Genomic DNA, 20,767 nt, shown 5'->3' on the forward strand with positions numbered 1-20,767 from the left:
AATAATAATAATGTCTAGAGTTTTTTTAAGCTTTCTCCATTATGCTGCACTTGTTTAAATAAAATGATGTGCTTTTCTGATGACTTTTTATTTTATTATATAGATATATATATTGGTCTATTCAAGTGTGGACAGAAAGCAGTCAATCAACTGACTGCCTCCCACTAAAAAAATAACCACAGCTTGCCCAGAGCTACAAAATTCACTGCCCCCTCTTTAAAATGTTCTCACATGACCCAAACTAATTAGGACTGTAGCGGTTTGGGGACACGTGAGTATATTAAAACATTTATTCAAACTACATTACAACACTACATAATAGGCCAGCAGTAAGCCATTTAGCTTCGGTTTGAGACGTTAAGATTTAGTTTCATAAACAGGATTTGGTCTCCCTCTTGTGGAGGAAAAGTCAAGTTATCCCATATTAAACGCAAACAGCCTCCCCTGCGTCACTCCCCACAACCTCTCTGTCTCTCTCTAAAACTATCAAAGTTTCTGTTTTCATTTAATGAGACAAAAAAAATCCCTCCAGCAGCAGTTTGACTTATGAAAACAAACCCAAAACAGTAACAACTACTGTATAATTGAGAATGGGCCAGTGGAATGAGTCCTCTTTTATTTTCCATCTTCTTTTCTGTAAAATTAATAAGAAAAAAAGTTTTAAAATACATTTTATCATAATTCCAAAGTAGGAAGAACATATTTACTATCCATCCATCTATTTATTCCACTCTAGGGACAAGTTTGCCAGTCAGACAACCATTCACACTCACATTTGCACCCATATGAGCAATTTAGGATCACCATTTAGCCTAACCCCACTTTGGACTGTGGGAGGAAGCCAGAATACCCAGAGAGAACTCACACAGACACAGAAAGAACGTAGAAAACACAGAAAGCGTTTAGCTCACATTTTACCTTTAATTATATATCTTTAAAAAATTACTTTTTAGATTTAAACTGTGAAGAGGTTTTTTTTTTTTAGCCAACCATCATTTCTTTATATTTTGTTAGGAAAATTTGATATATTTTCACCAGTTTATTGAAATATGCTAACATATATTAGGCATATGTGGCTTAATTCACCACTGGCCAAAATGCAGACCCAAACCATGACAGAGCATCCACTGTGTTTTACAGATGGCTGCAAACACTCACTATTGTTCCTCTCTTCTAACCTTACATATTGATGACTACTTGAAACAAAAGTTTCACATTTGGATTCATCACTCCATGAGACCTGCTGCCACTGATTTTTCAGTCCAGTTCTTGTGTAATTTGGCATACTTCAGCCTTTTCTTCCTAGCTCACTTCTTGAATGGCTTCTTGACAGCCACCCTTCACCTGAGACCATTTCTGATGAGGTTTCAGTGAACAGTAGATGGGTCAACTGAAGGACCAGATGCATCATCAGGTCCTGTCTCAAGTCTTTGCTGGATTTTTCCCATTTCTCAAGGACATACCTTTCAAGTACTGCTCATCTGCTGTAGATAGCTTTTCAGGCCTATCAATTCTTCATTTGTCCTGCACACCACAGTGAGATGTGCCAAGTTTTTAGCTAAGAGCTCTTTGGGAGTCCCCTTTTTAATGCAAAAATGCTGTTTTGTGGCTGTCACACTCTGTTATCTTTGGTGTTTGTTTGGGTTTTTTTTTTTTAGATTCATTTGTTTTTAGAAATGAGAACAAGTTATGAGCTTTTGTGACAGGCTGCAAGTAAAAAAGTGTACAAAAAGGTACAATTTAAAATTGGTTGTCTGTAATATGTCCACACAAAATTGGTTCATTGGCGTAGGTGCCTTTTTTACACTTGATGATTTGTAGGTTAAAGAAAAAAAACATTCCTATTTAAATTGTTAGGTACAAAGACTAAACTAAAAATAAGTCAAAAAACCTTCAGAAAACTGGAGAACTATTCTTTAAGAATACTTCTTTGAAAATCGCAAGAAAGTCTGGAAGCAAAACATCAAAAAGCAAAAAAAAAAAGAGTAATAGCTCAAGACTTTTGCATAATATTGTATCTTTGCACTACAGCAGATGAAAAAATGACTTGAGCAGAACTAGTAAAAAACTATAAGTTTTGTTTTGTTTAGGAGCTGAGATAATCCAGGCAAATACTCCTCACAAATCTAAAACAGTGATACTGGGATCAGAAATGTTTCCTTTTGTTGTTTGTTTGTTAAACTTTATGACTGAAATTACTGTTTAGGTTTATAGTATTTATGAAATTCTTATATTACATTGTGGTAATTTGAAGGTATTTTATCATTTATGATAAAGCCGTGATATCGTTGAGATACTTAGCCTGGTATTGTATTGAATTTTTGTATTACTTTCCCTAGATCTATATAATTTCATTAGGATATATATCAATAATAATGAAGTTGGTATACACACACAAACACACACACACACACACACACACACACACACACACACACACACACACACACACACACACACACACAGAGACACACACACACAGAGTCATATGAAAGGCCAGCAGCTGACGCCTGTAGTTTCACGAGTGGATAATAATGTTGCCGTAGGGTTTCACGGTAATTATTCCGCTTCAATGGGTTTAACCATGAGTCTCTAACCCGTGACGGTCATGAGGGGGTTTTGCCCCTCTCTGCTCTCCAGCACACTGAGTTAAGATATTTGAGGAGTGAAGAAACACAGCGCTCCGTGGACCCAATCTTTCTGAGAAGCCAAGCTGACCAGAAGAGCTGCTTTCTGAATCCTTTCTCTCAAACCTGGTAAGGTAGCTGGTTTTTCTGTTTATCTTACTTTTCTATAAAAAAAGGCTTGTTAAAGGCATGTGGGGCATTGTGCTTTTATGAAAGGCTCAATTTGACATGACATTAATGTGAATTAAGGAAATGCTAATTAGGGTCTTCTTGATAAGGTTCATTTCACTGCACAGATGTAGGATACTCAAAGACAACCTTAGTAGCAGTCGATTTCCATTGTATCTATATAATATATATGTGATTTGTATTGATGTGCATTTAAAGTCTGTAAGATAGCATCAGTCAACACAAAGACAGAGAGAATAGACAGAAGAGATGCAGCCAAGTCTGGTGTATACACTGGACAGAGACGCAGAGTGGAAAAAGCAAGTGATCCAAAGCTTGGAACCCCTACACAGTTACACTTTTGTGTTATTTTAAAAGTTTTAATAATTGTATCAAGACATACTGGCTTTACATTACAGGCTATTAAAGAGTGAGGACTATCTGAACTTAATTTTACCTTATCAAGATTAGGTACAATATAATATTTTCACTTAAAAAATTTGCATGCTGGGTAGATAATAATGATTTCACAGTGCAGAGCTAAGCTTTATGGCATTTAATTGTGTCCAGACTATTCGTTTGGCAGTTTATGGACCTCCCTCTGGGATAATATCAAAGCAGCACCTCACATCATATCCCAGTTTCAATTATTATATGGCTATATAGGCTACAATGGGTTTAAATAGTCAGTCACATGAGCGTATTGTCTATTTGTTCCTTATAAAATGATCCCTTGTTAACTTTCAGCTTGATGTTGTGTAATCGTACACACGGGATGCCTCGTGGGGACTTCAACGTTTATTTTGCCAGCAGCAGGCGAGGAAACGTCAGAGCTGAGGAGTATGTGTCTATTGTTATCTTAAAATCATTGCTATTAAGCTACTGCCGTGCCCAAATTTGTATTGTTGTGAACACTTTAAAAACACATGTGCAAAGTAAAGTTTTTCTCAATTTGAATTGTGTTGTGGACCACAGGGTAGTGGGCATAGCTCTGCTGGTTGTCATCCTTGCAGCACTTCTCATCCTGGGCTGCTGGTACTTCAAGAAAAGGAGTGGCTACAAACTTATCAGAGTGAGACCATCACACTTTATGTATGTTAGTGATGTATGTTATTTTGATTTGTTGTTGGTGAACATCTGTAAAATGTCAAAATGAAAACTCAGTTCACCCTATTTCAAAGAGCATCATGTGTTCAGTTTGTACCCATCTTTTCCCAGCCTGTATCACTATGTTCTCATTTTGTTTAATCACAAACCCTCGTACACCTTTCTGTAACTTGCAGAGCCCCAGATCGGGATCATCAGGTTATACAGGAAGCCAGTACTCGGAGGCAGGATCTCCAGCAGAAAACAAGATGGCTCTTACTGATTTTGGCAGCTTCCGATCTGTGGTGAGACAATTACTTCAGGAATAATAGCCACATATACAGGATATAGTAATGCCCCCCCCCACCAAAAAAAAAATCACCAATCAGTAGGTATTTCATTTAAATTTTGTGCAACCTGATATTCCACACAGAGCCTCAGAGCTCTGAAACATGATGTAGAGCACGTGAAATCAAAAGCTGTGGATGCCTGAAGCAAGGATTATGTCACCAGACTGGAGGGAGGTATAAAAATGTTTAATTCCCAGAGGAGATGTGTATATGGTGGAAAAGTGAAAGGAGGATCAGAGCAGCAGTCTTTCAAATATCATGCGGAATCCCGTGTGTGAAAAATTGACATTTTGCATTTGTTGTAATGACACGTCCCTAGGGAAATAAACTTTGGCTTCACTTTTCAACGCTGCATAATCATATTATTCACATATAACTGAACTGTAGCTTTCATTTTTGTTGTTGTTCCACTTCTCTACAGGTTCCCAATGCACCTCCAGCCTATGAGAAGATTTCCTCTGGGCCATTGCCACCTCCATATTCCCCCTGAAGCACTGTGGCTGAAGATGGAAGAGGCAAAGAAAGACAATGAAGAAGGAATTTCAAGCTCACCTTGCTGTTTGAAAATATATAATCTTATGTCCCTAGCAATATAGTGCATTGTAAGCAAATATAGGTGAAACTACTGTATCTCTCACTTTGTAAAATTAAAAACTACACAAATGAACACAGCTTTAATACTATAGCTTGTTTCAATAAACAGTAAAACACTATTATTGCACATTTCTGAGGATAAGAAAGCAGACGTGCTTGTTTGGGACAGTTGCATTGTTTATTTCCATGCAGTATCGTCCAGAATTGTTCCATGAAAATGTACCTAGTAATTTTTTTTATTTTTTAGGGGGTGAAAAATCTATATGGTAAAAATAAATAAATGTGACTTTAAAACATTTATATGGGCTCAAATATGTAGTACAAATTTGTCTAGTAGTTTATTTCTAAAAAGTAAAATGCAGCTTTCAAATAGTTACTAGTTGAAAATAAGGACATGACAGACTGGATGCTGATGGATTTTCCTTTCTTTTCTTTCCAAACTTACAGACAAAAGTAGAGCAAGTTGTAATGATAAATCATAAACAATACTGGGACTGAAATGCTAAACTGCTAAAGCTCAACTTGAAATCTATTTCATCTACCTTCCTGTTGTATCAATTGGTTATAACACTTGTAATTACTCAAGGAAGGGTCTACACATTTGAAATCAGGGCAACCTTAGTAGTGTCCCCTTCCAGAAACTCTTCACAGTATACATTTTTCACCATGTCTGACTGAGCAGGTTTACATGTAAGACAATTAAATCAGAGGATAAAACCTAATGTAGCATAACTTTAAGTTAGGAGTCAAACTAAAGCTGAAAATGTAGTTCTTTAACCAGGATTAAAACAAGCAAAAATATATGAACCCTGCTAAAACTAAGCAGCTGAAAAGTGGTGTCTGAGCCTTCACACTCCACTTTAATTGGTTCACTTTGTGTCTGCCGTTGAAGGCTGTAAAGAGGAATCATGTGTTTGTAGTGCTCCAGTGGAACTGTTGGTACAAATCACCAGTGCATCCCGAGGTTCAGTCAACTCTGCTGAACTGACTGGCCGCTGAACAGTGCTCAAAACAGCCCCATCGGGACTAATGAGCATCTTGGAAGCTACACTTGTATGCAGACCCAGGGCTGAGGTCTGCACAGAGTGTTTCCCAAGTGTCTGATTGGTCAGTACAACAGGTGGATGGATGGTGGTGTTCGTTTTACTCGATGGGATTGTTTGACCTGGAGTGATTATTACAGTTGTGCTGGATGAAGATGTGGTCTCCACGGTTGCTGTTTCAAATGTGCTGACAGTGCTTCCGATGGGTGGAACAGTAGCAACAGGCAGTGCCTGCATCCTAGAGACTCCACTGATGATTGGTGGAACAGCCACAGTTGGCAAAACCTGTGTCCGCGTGCCAGCAGGCACCGTTTGCACGAGTGGGGTCTGTTTTTTGATTGATGTGCTGCTCAGCCCTGAATGCATTAAAACCTGCGGTTGAGCGGTGGTCGGTGCTGCAAATCGGACAGCTGTCTGCTGAGGCTGTATGCCTAGGTCAAGGGTTGTCACTGCAATCACATGCTGGGCAGGAAGAGAACCATGCAAAGCTGGTGTGTCTGCTATTACTGGTGCTACTGGCGAAGAGAGGGGTGCAGGAATTGGTATAACAGGGCTGGGTAGGGTAACAGCTGATGGCCTGGGTACTACAGGCAATGACAGAGGTCCCGACAATCTGGCCAAGGGGGGTGCTACTACAGGTGAAATGGTTGATAAACATTTTGCTTGTGTAGTGGCAGCTAGTCTGACTGTCCCCTGTGCTGATCCAAGACAAGGGGCACTTGTTAACACTCGTACAGTTGGTACACTGTCTAACCTTGCTGTAGGGGAGACCAGAGTGGATGTACCTACTGGAGGTAACGCAAAGTTACTCACGTGTGCAGTTGGCAACCTAGGAAGTGCCGATACTACATTTGTTTTACTGGGTAACAAATTTGAGCCCAGGCCAGGTGTTCCTGTTAGTTTTAGTGACAAGACATTAGGAGTGGTTGCCAGCAACGGTGGAACGACAGCAGGAGTGCTTGCCACAAAGGGAGAACTTACAGCTGGGACACCAGGTAGCCTGGCTGGGGGTTGGGGTAAAACTGGCGCCCTGGGGGCTACCATGGCATGGCTTGCACCTTGAGAAGGTACTGATGGTCCAGTGCTTGTAGGACTGGCAGGAGGCACTTGTTGTGCAGGGCTAGAGATGATAAGGACGTGGCTGCCTGGAGCCAAACCCTGGGGAGGGACTACAAAGCGTGCATTGTTGAGGAGAATTTGTGTGCCAGCAGCAAGTGGCGTAGAGGTGTTAATGACTATTCTCTGCTGGATTGTGCTGGTTGCAGAGGTGGTGAATGGGGTACAGGTGGTTGTTGCAGAGGAGAGAGGGAGTTGGGTTTTATTGCGAGCAAACTGAGATGAAGAGAAGGAGGAAGAGGAAGTGGTTTCTTCACCGATACTCCTCTGACAATCAAGAGTGAGTGTGGAAGTTCGGTCTGGCCTACTCTCCACAGTAGTAGCTGTCTGAACAGGAGTGGTGATGGACACTACGCTTCCTGGGATATTAACATCATTCTTTATCATGTTTCCCTTTGGCTGAGCAGCAGCAGTGTTTATGGATGTATAACAGCCTGTTTGTGACATCAAGGATGCCGGGATTCCCTGGAGGTGAGAGCTGGTGCTGACTGATCCATGAGAGACAAGCTGGGAAGAACAACTCGTGATGGCATTTAAACTTGTTGCTGGGACCAGTCCAGTGGTAGTGGTGAAGGTTGTTGGCCCACATGCATTTGAAACAGACCCTGGTGTGAACTTGGAAGCAGAATGTGACAGGGCACAAGTAGTCTGTCCAATAGTTGCTTTCCCTGGTAACTGGATTTGAACCCCTGGTGAAACATAAAGATGAGAAAAATATTTATTAAATTTGTGGTGGAAAAGGTTTCTTTGATTCCAGCAAATCAAGCACTACAGTGAAGTAGTCAACAATGCGAGTCCAACACATCAGTCTTTTTTCCAAGCCAAACCAACTGTGAAGATGACATCATCATATAGCCATGCTGTCTCTCTCTCTCACACACACACTGAGTAAGAAGGCAGCATGACCAAGACATGTTGTCCTTAGTTGTTCTGCAAGATAATGCTTTCTAGAGAAGACAAGAGCAGCACACATTCCTGTAATCACTATCAAAATCACAGGTAAGTCATTTATCAAACCATCTTCTCTTCTTCTTTTGCCTGCATCCTTTTAAGGTTGCCATAACGAATTATCTGCTTCCCATTCTTTCAAATCAACCCTCTCCGTGCCCTTCTTCACTGCATACATGAACCTTCTCTGTGGTTTTCCTTTTTTTCTCCTGTCCACATGGCAACTCAATCTTGAACATCCTTCATCCAGTAAATCCACTATCCCTCCTTTGCACATGTCCAGGGCTCGCAAAATTTCAAAATCCCTGGTAGCCCTTCGGGCAGGGACTCTTCAGTTTTTGGTAGCCCAAAATAAATTTAAGTAGCCCGAATAAAAAAAGAGAGCAGTTTTCTGATTGATGTTTTGTTTCCTGTACAATATTATACATTAAAGTATAATATTGTAATGGAAACAAAACATTAATCAAAAAATTGTTGAAACACAAATTACAACATTGTATAAAATTACAATCATCAACTCAAATACTTGGTTCTAATTGAACAGAAATTTCTATGAACTTGTAAGAACTGTGTAGGACATGAATCAGTCTGTGTCAGATTCTGAATTTGAAATTTCCACTGAAGTCACGGGTAAGAGGCAAGTGGAACCAAGATCTAGGCCATTTGCTTTTTTTTAAGTTTGCCAAGACTGCTAAATTTTGCCAGTGGTAGTTCACTCTTTGCAACATAGTACGCTGTTCTAAACAGATTTTTCAGGTTTATTTTTAGTATGTTATTTGCAATTGGTGTTTGTTCCGGGAAAGATATTGCAGACTGAGCAATAATGCATTTCTTGCATTTCTCATGGGTTCTAATGGGGGCCTTTCTTAAAATTACTGGTCCCAGTAACAAAGGCGCTTGTCGACTCAGAAATCGAGGGAAAACCAACAACACACCCGGCAGAACATTATGTTATTTACACGGGTGCACATAAGTGGTCCGCATGTGCGCATTCGCTGTCAAAATAAAAGACGCGCACCAGATAAGAAGTTGCAACGCGCACACCAAAGTAATTGCTTAAAGGAGCTTCTTCGACATCTGAGTTCTAAACAAATGTCTGTCCTCCTCCAGAAAATCTTATATACGCAAACGCGCGTTGCAACTTCTTATCTTGTGCGCTCTTTTTATTTTTACAGCGAATGCGCACCTGCGGACCACTTACGTGCACCCCTGGTTAGTTAGCTTGTCATATTGCAGCCACAGAAATTCCTTTGTCCATGAAACCATAAAGCTGCACTTTATTTTTGCCTTATAGTCTGATTTGTCATAACTTTCCCGTTTTGTGGTAAGCTTTTCTTTGGCTGTCACTTCTTCACCCTGACCTGTCTTATTTGGCTCAGCAGAACTCAAATATATATCCTGCTGCTTTTACACACGCACTCACATAATGCTCAGCGATTCTCTGCGCGATCAACCTCTCATATGTTTAAGCTTGCTGCGGGAGATTTCACTTGTCATGTTTTCATAGTAAGCTAACGATTGATAAGATGATGTCAGAGGAATTGGTGCGCAAATTATCGTCACTCACCAATCAGTACTGTCGCTCTCTATACATAGTTCGCGCGATTGCAAAGTGAAAGTAAAAAACAAGCGCAAATTCTGGCTCACCGATGCCAATGACATAATTACCCAGCTACATTTCCGAAAGAATGCAAAAGCATTGACATATATTTTTCCTTTCTATGATAGCCCGACGGGCAGGGCAGAGATAGATTTTGGTAGCCCGACTGGAAAAAGCGCTAGCCCCGGGACGTCGGGCTAGCAATTTTGCGAGCCCTGATGTCCAAGCCATGACCTCAAGTTAACCTGTCTATCACCACTGCAACCAAGAAGGGGTTCAGAGCAGATCCCTGCTCACCAACTTCACTGCTTAAAAAGCTTCACCTGCTCTGCTACATTCGATTTACTTATATGCCAACATTGGATAGTGTGGTTTTTCTCCCACTATGAGATACATGTTATACACATAAACTTTACAAAGTTTTCAAAATTGAGCCAACCCAAGACAAACAACAAATAATAATAATCATAATAAAAAAAACAAATACTCACCTTGGGGCAGGGTGATGTTTTTGCCCTTGGACAATGGCTCCAAGCTGATACTTCTAGCAGGTTTTCCTGGTCTTAATCCCACCTTCAGAGTCTGACTTGATAATGAAGTGGTTGCTCCCTGTCCACTTGCACACGTTGCCATCGCCGGTGCTGAAAGGCTTCCAATGACGGTGGCTGATGATGTCAATGCGGGCTGAGTGACAAACATGAGTCTTGAACTAGGACCTGGCTTTGGGGAGGAGGGTGTCCCTTTGGATGCAGCTACATTTGAGGGTGAGGACGAAGATGGAGTAACCAGGATAAATTTGGTAACTTGGGATCCTTCATCTGTAGTGGTGCGTTTCATACCAGTCTTGCTGGTGGCTGCTTGGGAAAACCCTGAGCCACTTTGTAGTGGCACGGCAACACTGCTATTAGCTACTGAAGCTTGAAAATGAGAACCAGCAGCAGGTGTGTGGACTGGCTGAGGAATGTTTGTCACAACTGTAGAACCAGTTGAGGTACTGAGGCCCTGACTTACAGCAACAGCACTGGCTGTAGTTTGACTTTTTGGGCATGTTATACCACTACCAGTGGTTGCAGTGAGCATGGTATTTTTGAGAGAGGAAGGGGTTTTTAACACAGGATGAATCTGCTGCTGGGGTTGGGCCATTGTCATTGCTTGGACAACAGAAGGTGTGGTCTGAGTGGGAGCAGAAGTAGACTGTGTGGCCTTGGACAGAAGGAAGGCTTTAAACTGAGGCGAGATAGTGATGACTGGACTGGTATGTACAGAGCCAAGTGTGTTCTGGTCCAAGGATGTCTGGACCTTGACAATGCCCGTGTTGCCACATCTAGTTGTTACCAGGATTGACTGTGAGTCACGGATGCACACAGTCTTCAGCTCCTGTTTCGGGTCTGTAGGTTTCTCAGGCTCAGTACAAACTGCATTTGAAACTGCTGTGATGGAGGTTGTGTTTGGTGTGGTATCTTGTGAAGCACTAGCTTGGACACTGCATAACTGTGCCTCTTTAGATCCTGCTCTGTTTAGAGCCCCGTGTTGAAGATGAGGTGAAACCGAAGGAGAAGGGGTCTTCACTGTCCTGGCATCTTTTAGGGGCGCCACTTGTTGAACAGGAATTCTGTTTTCAGGAATCCTGAACCCAGGCACATCGGTAGACATACAAAAAGAGCTGGCCACTTTGGAAACTATTGCCTGAAAGCCTTTAGTCTGTTGTTGAGCTAAAGAGCAAGCCTTTGCTTCAGTTTTATGAACGAGAAGGTTAGAAGGCAGAATCACTACTTGCTGGACAGTCTTTTCTCCAGTGTCTTGGCCCAGGACGGGCTGAACTGAGATCTTTATTGGGCTATTGTTGTCTTTCCTTACAAGGTGACCCAGTCCCTCAGGCACCTTGTACACCACTTGGACTGGATTTTTAAGTGCAGTCTGTGTTGGTTTGCCTTGCGGAGATTTAGGAAGAACTGCTGCCACAGTGGCCACTTTTGACTGCTCAGGGGCTTTTGTCTGCTGTGGTCCTCGTACCTGAATCTGTTGCTTGTTCTGTTGGGAACTGGATGGAGAACTTTGTGCTTTTGAAAGTTTGGTGTTAGCTACTGCAGTTGTAGGCAGGGAGACCAAAGACCTCTTGCTCGGTTCATCTTCACTGTTAACGCCTGGGCAATCAGCAGGTCGATTCATTAAGGTCACTTTGTTTCCCACACTCTTAGCCAGCAGGGTGGGGATGGGCGTGTAGCCCTTAGGTAGTCCAATGGTTGGGTGAAGGATGGGGGATCTGGGAGGCGCTGAAGCATGGGCTGTTACCCTTTCTGCCCATGCTGAATCCCTGGATTTATTTGCTGGGTTCAGGTCAGATCTCGACTGTGACCTGGAGTCGGCATAAGCAATTATGCTGCTTACAGTCTGATCTTTTTGCCGCAGACAAATTCCTTTCTCTGCACTGGCTTGAGGGTGTTTTAGGTGGTTTGGAGGTACACATGTCATCGTGTTTTCTCCAGTAGACTCAGCCTTAATGTCTCTAGTGCTTGCTGAGAAGAAAATAGAAAAGTCTATTAGAGATGTATTGATTTATAAGCTTTACTATTGCCTATGAAGGTTCAATAGGCAGTGACATTCATCTAGTACAGTCAAATAAGCTAAGAACAGCGTAAACTGACTGCACTACTGCCTACAGAATGAGGAAAATCTTACATTTCAGTAAACAAAACAACAACGTTAGATTCAAGTGTAATTACCTCCACTCCAGAGACCTCTGGGAACTCTGTTTTCCATGTCTTCCTCTTCTGATCTCCCATAATGATCTGACAGTGAAGGAACCTCCTTCCCTAAATCCCTTTCTTCATCATCATCAGATGATGATGATGATAAATTGCTCTCTTCTCGCTCAAAGTTACTGTACTCTGGGTGCTTCTTGAAATCATCAAATTCCTTCTTCAAACGGAGCCTGACAATAGAAAAACAATGAAAAAAATCAAGACTTCAGTAATGATGCTATATTACAATGAGCTGTTTAAATAAAGTTGTCATCATTATACTTTGTTCTGGACAGATGACCACCAAATGAGCAAACATACCATTAAGACCAGCAATACAACTTAAACAGAAGACAACACCAACAAAACTCAATTATGGTAAACCTTAAATTCAATTAGAATGTTTTTGAATAAACACTCACTGGCCAATTTATTAATTACAGTAGGTTAACTGCTTGTTATCATAAATAGCTAACAAGCCTATCACATGCTGGCAACTCAAAGCATTTAGGCACGTAGACAGAGACAAGATGACCTGTTGAAGTTCAAAAGGAGCATTAGCATAAAGATAAGTCAGGTAAGATTTTTTTAGCACAACCCTCTCTAGGGCTTACAAAGAACGGACTAAAAAAGAAAAAGAGAAAGAGAAAATATCCAGTGAGCAGCAGCTTTCTGATTAATAATGCCTTGTTAATACCAGAAGTCAGAAAACAATTGCCAGATTACTTCAAGATGATAGAAAGGCAACAGTACCTCAAATGGCCATGCCTTACAGCCAAAGTATGGAAAAAAAAGCATATCTGACTGTAGGGTTTTGCGATATGACGAAATATATCGGACGACAAAATTAAAACATCTATCGTTTCATATTATACCCTACTGTTTGTTTCATGGTGTCGCAAAATACACTGTTTACAGCAATATTTTTTCATCGTTTGGATGGTCACCGTGTGGATGCAGGCACAGAGAATACCAGCATGGCCAGTCAAGATGGGGCAGAACCAGGCAGCTCCAAACAGAAGGACCTCTGTAGCATGGACATGGTTTGGTTATGAAAAGTCTGACACGGACCAGAAAACTGTACTATTCAAATTATGCCACAAACCAGTCCCCACCACAGACTCAAACACGACAAACCTCTTCTACCACCTACGCAAGAATCATGTGAAAGAGTACGGAGAGAGTTTACGGATGAGAAGCCTACAAATGATACAGGCTCACCAAAATCGACAATAGGTGATTGGAAAAACATTGCCTGATCTGACAATTATTGATTTCTGCTACAAAATATATTACTTCGTATATTATTTTCCTGACACACTTTGAGCCCCTCAGTATCAGTTGAGCATCATTTTAACACCACAGCCCATCTGAATATTATTGCAAACCATCCTTGTATGACCACAGTGATGGTGATGGTTGACAGCTGCTTTCAGAAGAATAACACACCAACTACAGAATTCAAATGATCTAAAACTGGTTTCCTGAACATGACAGTGAGTTCTCTCTGTACTCAAATGCTTCCACAGTCACCAGATCTCAATCCAACAGAGCACCTGTGGGATGTTGCGGAAAGCGAGATTCACACCATGGACGTGCAACCAACAAGTGTGCAGCAACCGTGTGATGCTATTTTGTCAAAACGCCCAAAATCTCTGAGCAATGTTTATAGCACCTTGTTGCCTTGTTGAAGCTGTGCGATGAAGAATTAAGGAAGCTCTAAAGACAAAAGGGGGTCAAACCTACCTACTGTTGTACCTAATAAAATGTCCAGTGAGCTTGCATAATTATGAATGAAGAATAAATCCAATTATTGTGTAAGCATCAAACCTGTTCCTTTGGTGTGCTTTGACAAGCTTGGGTTCCCAGGGTGAGAGCTCATTCAGTAGTCTGATTAGTGTGCTATGGAGGTCTTTTACTGCTTCTCTCCTATAGTACCACCGACCCTGCGAGTTCAAACGTGTAAAGGAAAACTTAAGTGAGTGGGCAACACTGAAATGTGAGGAAACAAACTTTTTTCCCTCTGCTTAATAAAAATGACTGTGACCTACCAATCTCTTTTTAGTGCTCTCCAGGTCATCAAGCTCATCTTCAGTCTTACCGATCAGCTCGCGTAATTCCTCGAGACTGGTGCAGACCAACTATACAAGAGGAAAAAAGGGCACCGAAAACTGTCAAGGACTAAATCAGGTTTAAAATTAAAATAGGAAAAAAAACAGACTAACAAAGGAACAAGATCAGAGTGTACAGTGAATCTGACTACCTTGAACGAGGGCTCAGCTGAAAGTTCCTCTTTGATTTTCTTTGAACATTCAGGTTTTTTACCTGTCAGAAATAATTAATACACAAATGATTTTGATGTAATACTGACGGAAGCCACAGGAGCAACATCATTACCAATCTTTTTTCCCCTCACCTGTTTTATGTTTCCTTTTCTTGTCTTTTCTCTTGATTGTTGTGCCAACTTTCCGCAGTGTAGACTTGGCAGCCTCAGCTGGGGACAGCCTCATCCTGTCCACATGCTGTAGCTGCTTGTGCTCTCCTTTTACCCTCAGCAGCTGTTCCCTCCCTCGCTTTTTCTTCCGCTTTTTTTTTTTAGTCCATATTTTGTCATTCGCCCTCTCTTCAGTCGAGTTTTGAGTGCTCTCAGAAGACAGCTGTGCAGCCAGCTCTGATGGACCACAACAGAAGCCACACTCCTCAGATTTAACACTGCTAGTTTTCTTTTTACAACATTCAAAACACGAAGATCTTTGGTGTCCCTGAGTGGGACTTCCTCCCTCCATTTTGACTCCCAACAGTTTAGTTGGAGAGGCCAGATTCACAGATCGAGCAGGAGACCTGCCTGTGTAGCTGTGCTCCCCTACATTCAGACAAGGCTCTTGTGTTTCTGCTTTAATAGTGCGAACCGCACCCAGTGTGAAGCCCGGCTCCTGTTTTATTGTGATTCTCTTTGCTTGTTGCTCCACATCTAAAGTCTCTTGCTTTAAATTAATCCTTACACTACCTCCTTCACTGGGACTGATGTGTGTGTGGCGCAGTGAGTTTGTGTGTATTTTTAAGTTCAGTTTAAAGTCTTCACAAGAGTCTCCATCAGAGGACGCTAATTCAGAAATCTGCTCCAGCGACCACAACTTTAACTTTTTTTGATCTTCTTCTTTCTCGTTTTCCTTTTTGAAAACACTAAATGTCTCTCTTTTCCGTTTTCCCAAATCACTAGTCTCTACAGTGACCATGGAGACTCCATAACACCCCCTATCACTTTTATTGCCCTCATCCCGCATGCCATCTGACTCATCCTCCGTACCTGGCTTAAAATCAACTCTTTTCACCCACACCGAAGGAAATGGGAATGCTGGGGGTGTGCTGGGACTCTGGCGATAGATCCTCAGGTCTGCGCCACAGAAATGTGGGAAATGTATATAGGTATTCTCCTTGCTGTCATAGCCCAAGATAGACTCCCTACATTCGTGGATGGGCTGGGCGAGCACAGCATCCTGTACATCCTTCTGTGTTTCATACACATGATCACATAGCCCCTTCAGAAGCCATACTCGCTGATAGAAGGGCAACAAGTGGAAGGGTTTCTCTTCTAAGGGGCTAACCTCCCCTAGGGTGCTAAAAAACTGGTGGCAAAGTCCCAGCTGTTCAGCCCGACCTGGCTGATCACGGGAGGCACCAATGGTTCGATACCAGCCTAAGACACGCTGCCTTAGCTCTGACTCCCATCGCCTGTAAGGCAACGTAGGCCGGCGGTGCAGTGTGGCCCTCCTCTGTGGAGGCGAGAGCAGGGAAGACATTATTTTGGAGAGGAGCAGGCTGCAACGGGGCATCAGCAAACAACGTTCCAGCTCAAAAAATATGATCTCAGGGAGGTTGAGGGCAGTCTGAGCTAGGCAGAGAAAGTGTCCTATAGCAGGGAGTTCCCAGAGGGTCTCCACAGTGTGGGGAAAAGCCAGTGAAAGCAAGCTCTGCTCCCACTCTTCCACCTCCTTGGCTGACATTTCTTCGGCCTCTTTCTTCTCAAGCTCACGTTGCCTGCAAATGCAAAGGTATAGTTGTGGTTTTAAACTCTCCTTTACTTTTGCACTAAATCATCACAAAAATCAACACGCAACAGAGACTTTTAGTCTTTCCTTTCAGCAATTCATTCACCTCTTCTCCTCCTTGGCCCTCTGTTGCTCCTCTAGCCGCAAGGTCTGCACCATGATCGACTCGTGCCCACCAACAGTGATCGTAGCAAGGCTACGAGGTGTGGACCGCCGCCGCGTGGAGGTGCCCCCCGTGCCCCGTTCCTCCTCTGCCCCAAAACGTCCTTTAGAAGTAACTGCCAAAGTTGTTTTCTCTCGCAGTGTTCTAGTTTGACAAATGGAGAAGGAAAAAAGAAAAACAAAAAGCCGGGTACACCAAAATGAATAAAGTTACTTTATAAAACCAAACGAACATGGAGTATATTGACACTACTAATGCGATCAAACAGACAAACAATTATTTAAAATGAGATAACTGTAACATGCAAGTACATTTTGTTATTAATAAGCAAATAAATACTAAATAAGATGGTTGAGACATAATTTGCTGTCTCGTTACTTTATAAACATTACTTTTTTATTATTATTATTAATTTTATTTTATTTTAGTTTAAAATAATATAAACATTACTATTATTATAAATTATTGACTGGAAACTTGTGAAACACCAACTTGTTGAGAATCCAAGTGACAGAAAACACCTTTGGTATGATCGTGATTGCAACTTTACAATACTTTGGACATTTCTCTCCGTACCAATCTGTTCAAGAGTGTAGTTTCATTATCTTTACCTGGACAGCAGCGTCAGCTTCTGCTCCAGCATAATTTCCAGCTTTTGTGCCTGTTTGGAGATCCAGTGGTCCACACCATGGTAGCGATAACAGTTCTCCAACATCAGTCTGAAGTCCGCAACAAACTCTGTTATGGTCTCGTATTCTTGGCTGACAAACTTCTCCTCCATCCTCCGCAAGCACATCGACTGCCTGAGCTGTGACTGCACCCGACCCTTGACCCCTCCGATACCATGCTGGGCCTCCTGGTGGCCAATGGGATAGAGGAATGGGCTGGTGATCCCTTTGTGCTTATCCAAAAGAAAGCCAGTAAATATCCTATAAGCTTGCTGGACCTCATAGTTCATGTCCTCCTCGAAGGTATTGCTGTTGGTGGAAATGCAGACTTCAGGCAGTGAGAGGTCACTGTTGGAAAACTCTGACATACCATCATTGCTCAGAGCCAGGTGATCACCCTCTGCAGTGAGATCTCCACTGTCGCCAGGGCAGCATAACGCCACCACTGTATCAACGTCACAGGTGCCATTACTGAGCCCCTCTTCTGTAATAACCAAGCCGGTGTTTTCAGCGTTGCTGCGCACCCATTTTTGACTTTGTGAAGACATGACGACGTCAGAGGCGAGCTGCTGAGGTGCGGAGTCTCGGTCAGTCACATCTGCTGTGATTTGCTCGGTCATGTCCTCCTGATCCATAGCACTGACGCCTGAAGAGGGTGACAGGTGTCACCTATGGCGACTTCTTATTTTACAAATAACACTCAGTGATGAAAGACCAGACTTGGCCAAATATACAATGCATTTATACAGCCCCCAAAAACCGCAAAATGGGAAAACTGTAAATTAATTTGATGCCCAACATCGCTGAGCTAAGTTTGCTTTCATTTTAAGCGATGTCATGAACGGTGAACACATTATCAGAGACACATGATAAAACGCGGTGGTGTTTACCTCGTAGAATTAGCGGGGTGATTTACCTTACCCTAAATGCCCCATCTTTCAAAACTTTCCCTGCATCAGTGTCTAGCTAACTCGAAGTTAGCTGTTCACACGCTAGCGCAAAATCAAGTCAGAATAACGGTAAGTAAACAAAAGTTTGCTCTGCCTGTTCTTCAACAAAAACTAAAGGGCACCCCCTTATCGCTCCTCGCATCCTGACCACGTGCAAAATAACAACAAAACAAAGTGACCACAGACAGAATTTGGTTGGTTCAACGACATACCTCGCCGTTTTCAGCTCGGCTCCTCAGACGCACCAGGCAGGGCAAGCTTAGCAGCCACGAAGGCTTGCTAGTTCTGCTAGCTTTGCTATTGTTTCCAGCCTAGGGCCTGCAATTGCTGCGTTTGCTCTCCATGGTGAAAATGTTGCAGCGGTTACATGTCCAGGTAAAAAAGTTCAGCGGGCGTATCATGTCTCCATCGCACGGAATGATGTCAGTGACAACTGGACGGCTAACGGAGCATTAGCCGATTGTTTCAAAACGCATAACAGTTCATTGTCACTAGCTACCCAGCTAACCAGCTAGGTTTTCAACTTGACAGCTACTTTATGGCGGGTAAAAATGTACACATTCACTTCAGAGACAAATATACACCGTGTGGCAGGTATACTATGAACGCTGAGCGCTTACAAAAAACTAGTAACTGACTCCTCTGGGTTGTTTGAAGACAACTGAAGTGTCCAGTTCGCTTCCACCCTGCGTGCCCTCGATGCAAATGTGCGCAGCTTGACGCAGCTAGCATGTTCCGTGTCACGCCGAACCGTTGTTTTGTTTTGTTTATTTCTTACGAGGGGGGAAAGGCGGGCACACACATATATTACACACACTCGATGCTGTATCATTGAGCTTTTTATAAGTATATCTCTTATCGTCATGGAAAATGCGAACGCGCTGAGACACTTATCATTAAACAAATTAATACACGTGTAAAAATCCACCAACTGATAAAGCCACAATGCGCAGAATGACACTGTTTAAAGTTCATTTACACTTAAGGGCTTAAGCGCCTTTAAATAAGTTGGATGAGATATAAAAGAATGTTCGTGTACGATGTAAAGTTCTGCAACGCACACATCTCACGTTTGGTCGGTAGATGTCGCTAGAGATCAATGTACGGCAGATGAGCGTCACACGCCTGTGATTAGAGTGAAAATTTCCCTTCTTTTAATCTCTCAGGTCGTCCCTTAACCTCTTTATTAATTACCCCAAATCACATTATGGCTATACTTGTAATTAGAGTGTGATTTAGCACAACATGTAATACAACTCATAGGTTTACATTAACAAAGCACGTGACATGGAGCCGCAGTAAAATGAGCAACTCTGACAACGAGGAGGTCTCCTGCTGGGACAACTGTTAATTAAGCAATTATGCCACCAGGGAACCGTGCTGTACAGAGACTTCAGCGCAGCTAAAAGGTGGGTTTTCAGTCCAGTATGGGCCCTCATTTTGGCGCAAAATAATGGACGATTATGAGTTAAGACACTTAAGAAATACATTAAGAAAATCCGACTAATATATAAAGCACAAAATACGAAAATCTGTGTACTTTCTCCAGTAAATCGTAAAAGGGATATCCAGAAGGTTGGAAATACTGAAGATGGTCAAGAAATTGCTTCCATATGTCTGCAGCATAGCTGCGATACTATGACTGCATTTTAAGTGCCCCGCATGCTTTTGTAGAACATAATGCATGTATTTGATCCCATGTGTCATTAAGTGAAAATATAAATGAAAAAAAAAAGAGCAATTGGTTTCCTTGCTGGAGCAAGAGCAGCATCTTTCTCAAAGTGATGCAGCTGTAGGCCTTCTTGTGAGAAGGTGGAAGGTTTGACTAAAATTCAATACTGTGAAAAACTCTTGAGTCACCCCTTATTTCTTTATATTTTTAAGATGAAACTTAGAATAGGTGCCAAAGTTAACCGATACATATGCAAACATTAATGGAAATTCAGCATACAAGACAAAAGCAGTTGATACAATTCTGAAGAGCTTGAAAGTCAGCATTTTCGTATGACCACCTTTGTTCTTCAGCACAGCAAGAAGCTTTCTTGTCATTTCTTTAAATATTCCTCAGGAATAGTTCTCTAGATTTTTTGAAGACATCTAAAACTCTGTTCTGTCAAGATGGTCCCACTGCTTCAATAATGTTAAAGTCTGGCCTCTGGGGAGGCCAATCCATGACTGATATCGTACCACTGTTTGTTTTTCTATCCAAATATGCTTTTACTGCATTGCTAGTCTGTTTGAGATCATTGTTATGCTCTTGTCAGTCAGTCTTTCTAGACAATATTGCATTGTGGATCAAAATCTGATGGTACTTTTCTGGCTTAATAAATCCATATTAACAAGATCCCCCAAGACCACTGACTGAACTGTGGGCCCAAACACGATAGAACCTCTGCTGTGTTTTAGGTCTACCCTAATATTGACAACAATTTAAACCACAAATGTCAAATTTGGATTCATCACTCCGTGATACCTGTTGCCACTGACTTTCAGTGCAGTTATTGTGTAATTTGCCATATCTCATCCTTTTCTCCCTGTTTTCCTTATGTAAGAATCATTTCTTGACAGCAACCCTTCCATTGAAATAATTTCTGATGAAGCTTTGGCAAACATGGATCAATTGAAGAGCAAAATGTTTACTGTACTGCACAAAGTCTGTACAGG

At 41.9% G+C, this 20,767-nt stretch overlaps 2 protein-coding genes across 3 annotated transcripts; one reads left to right on the forward strand and one right to left on the reverse strand.

The window, feature by feature from the left end:
• Positions 1-2,642: 2,642 nt before the first annotated feature.
• On the forward strand, positions 2,643-5,125 carry mlana (melan-A). The gene is made up of 5 exons (XM_006788920.3): positions 2,643-2,756; positions 3,543-3,635; positions 3,771-3,867; positions 4,079-4,186; positions 4,653-5,125. Exons 2-5 carry the CDS (start codon positions 3,547-3,549, stop codon positions 4,719-4,721), a joined length of 363 nt encoding a protein of 120 aa, XP_006788983.2. The 5' UTR covers positions 2,643-2,756; positions 3,543-3,546; the 3' UTR covers positions 4,722-5,125.
• brd10 (bromodomain containing 10) lies at positions 4,982-18,849 on the reverse strand. 2 transcript variants are annotated; one of them, XM_006788921.2, is made up of 10 exons: positions 18,316-18,849; positions 17,097-17,799; positions 16,429-16,629; positions 14,690-16,311; positions 14,537-14,598; positions 14,325-14,414; positions 14,104-14,219; positions 12,256-12,464; positions 10,024-12,048; positions 4,982-7,673 (listed from the first exon to the last, which is right to left on the reverse strand). In XM_006788921.2, exons 2-10 carry the CDS (start codon positions 17,786-17,788, stop codon positions 5,695-5,697), a joined length of 6,996 nt encoding a protein of 2,331 aa, XP_006788984.2. In that variant the 5' UTR covers positions 17,789-17,799; positions 18,316-18,849; the 3' UTR covers positions 4,982-5,694. The 2 variants fall into 2 exon arrangements, with proteins under 2 accessions (XP_006788984.2, XP_035762806.2); XM_035906913.2 differs by having other exon boundaries at positions 17,097-18,849.
• Between the last annotated feature and the right edge of the window lie 1,918 nt (positions 18,850-20,767).

This window comes from Neolamprologus brichardi, chromosome 7, assembly GCF_056152115.1.
Source record: "Neolamprologus brichardi isolate AB-2024 chromosome 7, ASM5615211v1, whole genome shotgun sequence".
In the NCBI taxonomy this organism is placed as follows: Eukaryota; Metazoa; Chordata; class Actinopteri; order Cichliformes; family Cichlidae; genus Neolamprologus; species Neolamprologus brichardi.

Excerpts from the sequence above, each read along its gene's own strand:
- mlana (XM_006788920.3), top strand. The coding sequence starts at position 3,547 with ATGTTGTGTAATCGTACACACGGGATGCCTCGTGGGGACTTCAACGTT. Across the intron at positions 3,868-4,078 it reads GTGGCTACAAACTTATCAGA|AGCCCCAGATCGGGATCATC; the intron begins GTGAGACCATCA and ends TGTAACTTGCAG. Across the intron at positions 4,187-4,652 it reads TTGGCAGCTTCCGATCTGTG|GTTCCCAATGCACCTCCAGC; the intron begins GTGAGACAATTA and ends ACTTCTCTACAG.
- brd10 (XM_006788921.2), bottom strand. The coding sequence starts at position 17,788 with ATGGATCAGGAGGACATGACCGAGCAAATCACAGCAGATGTGACTGAC. Across the intron at positions 16,312-16,428 it reads AGGGCCAAGGAGGAGAAGAG|GCAACGTGAGCTTGAGAAGA; the intron begins GTGAATGAATTG and ends TTGCATTTGCAG. Across the intron at positions 7,674-10,023 it reads AAACATCACCCTGCCCCAAG|GGGTTCAAATCCAGTTACCA; the intron begins GTGAGTATTTGT and ends ATGTTTCACCAG.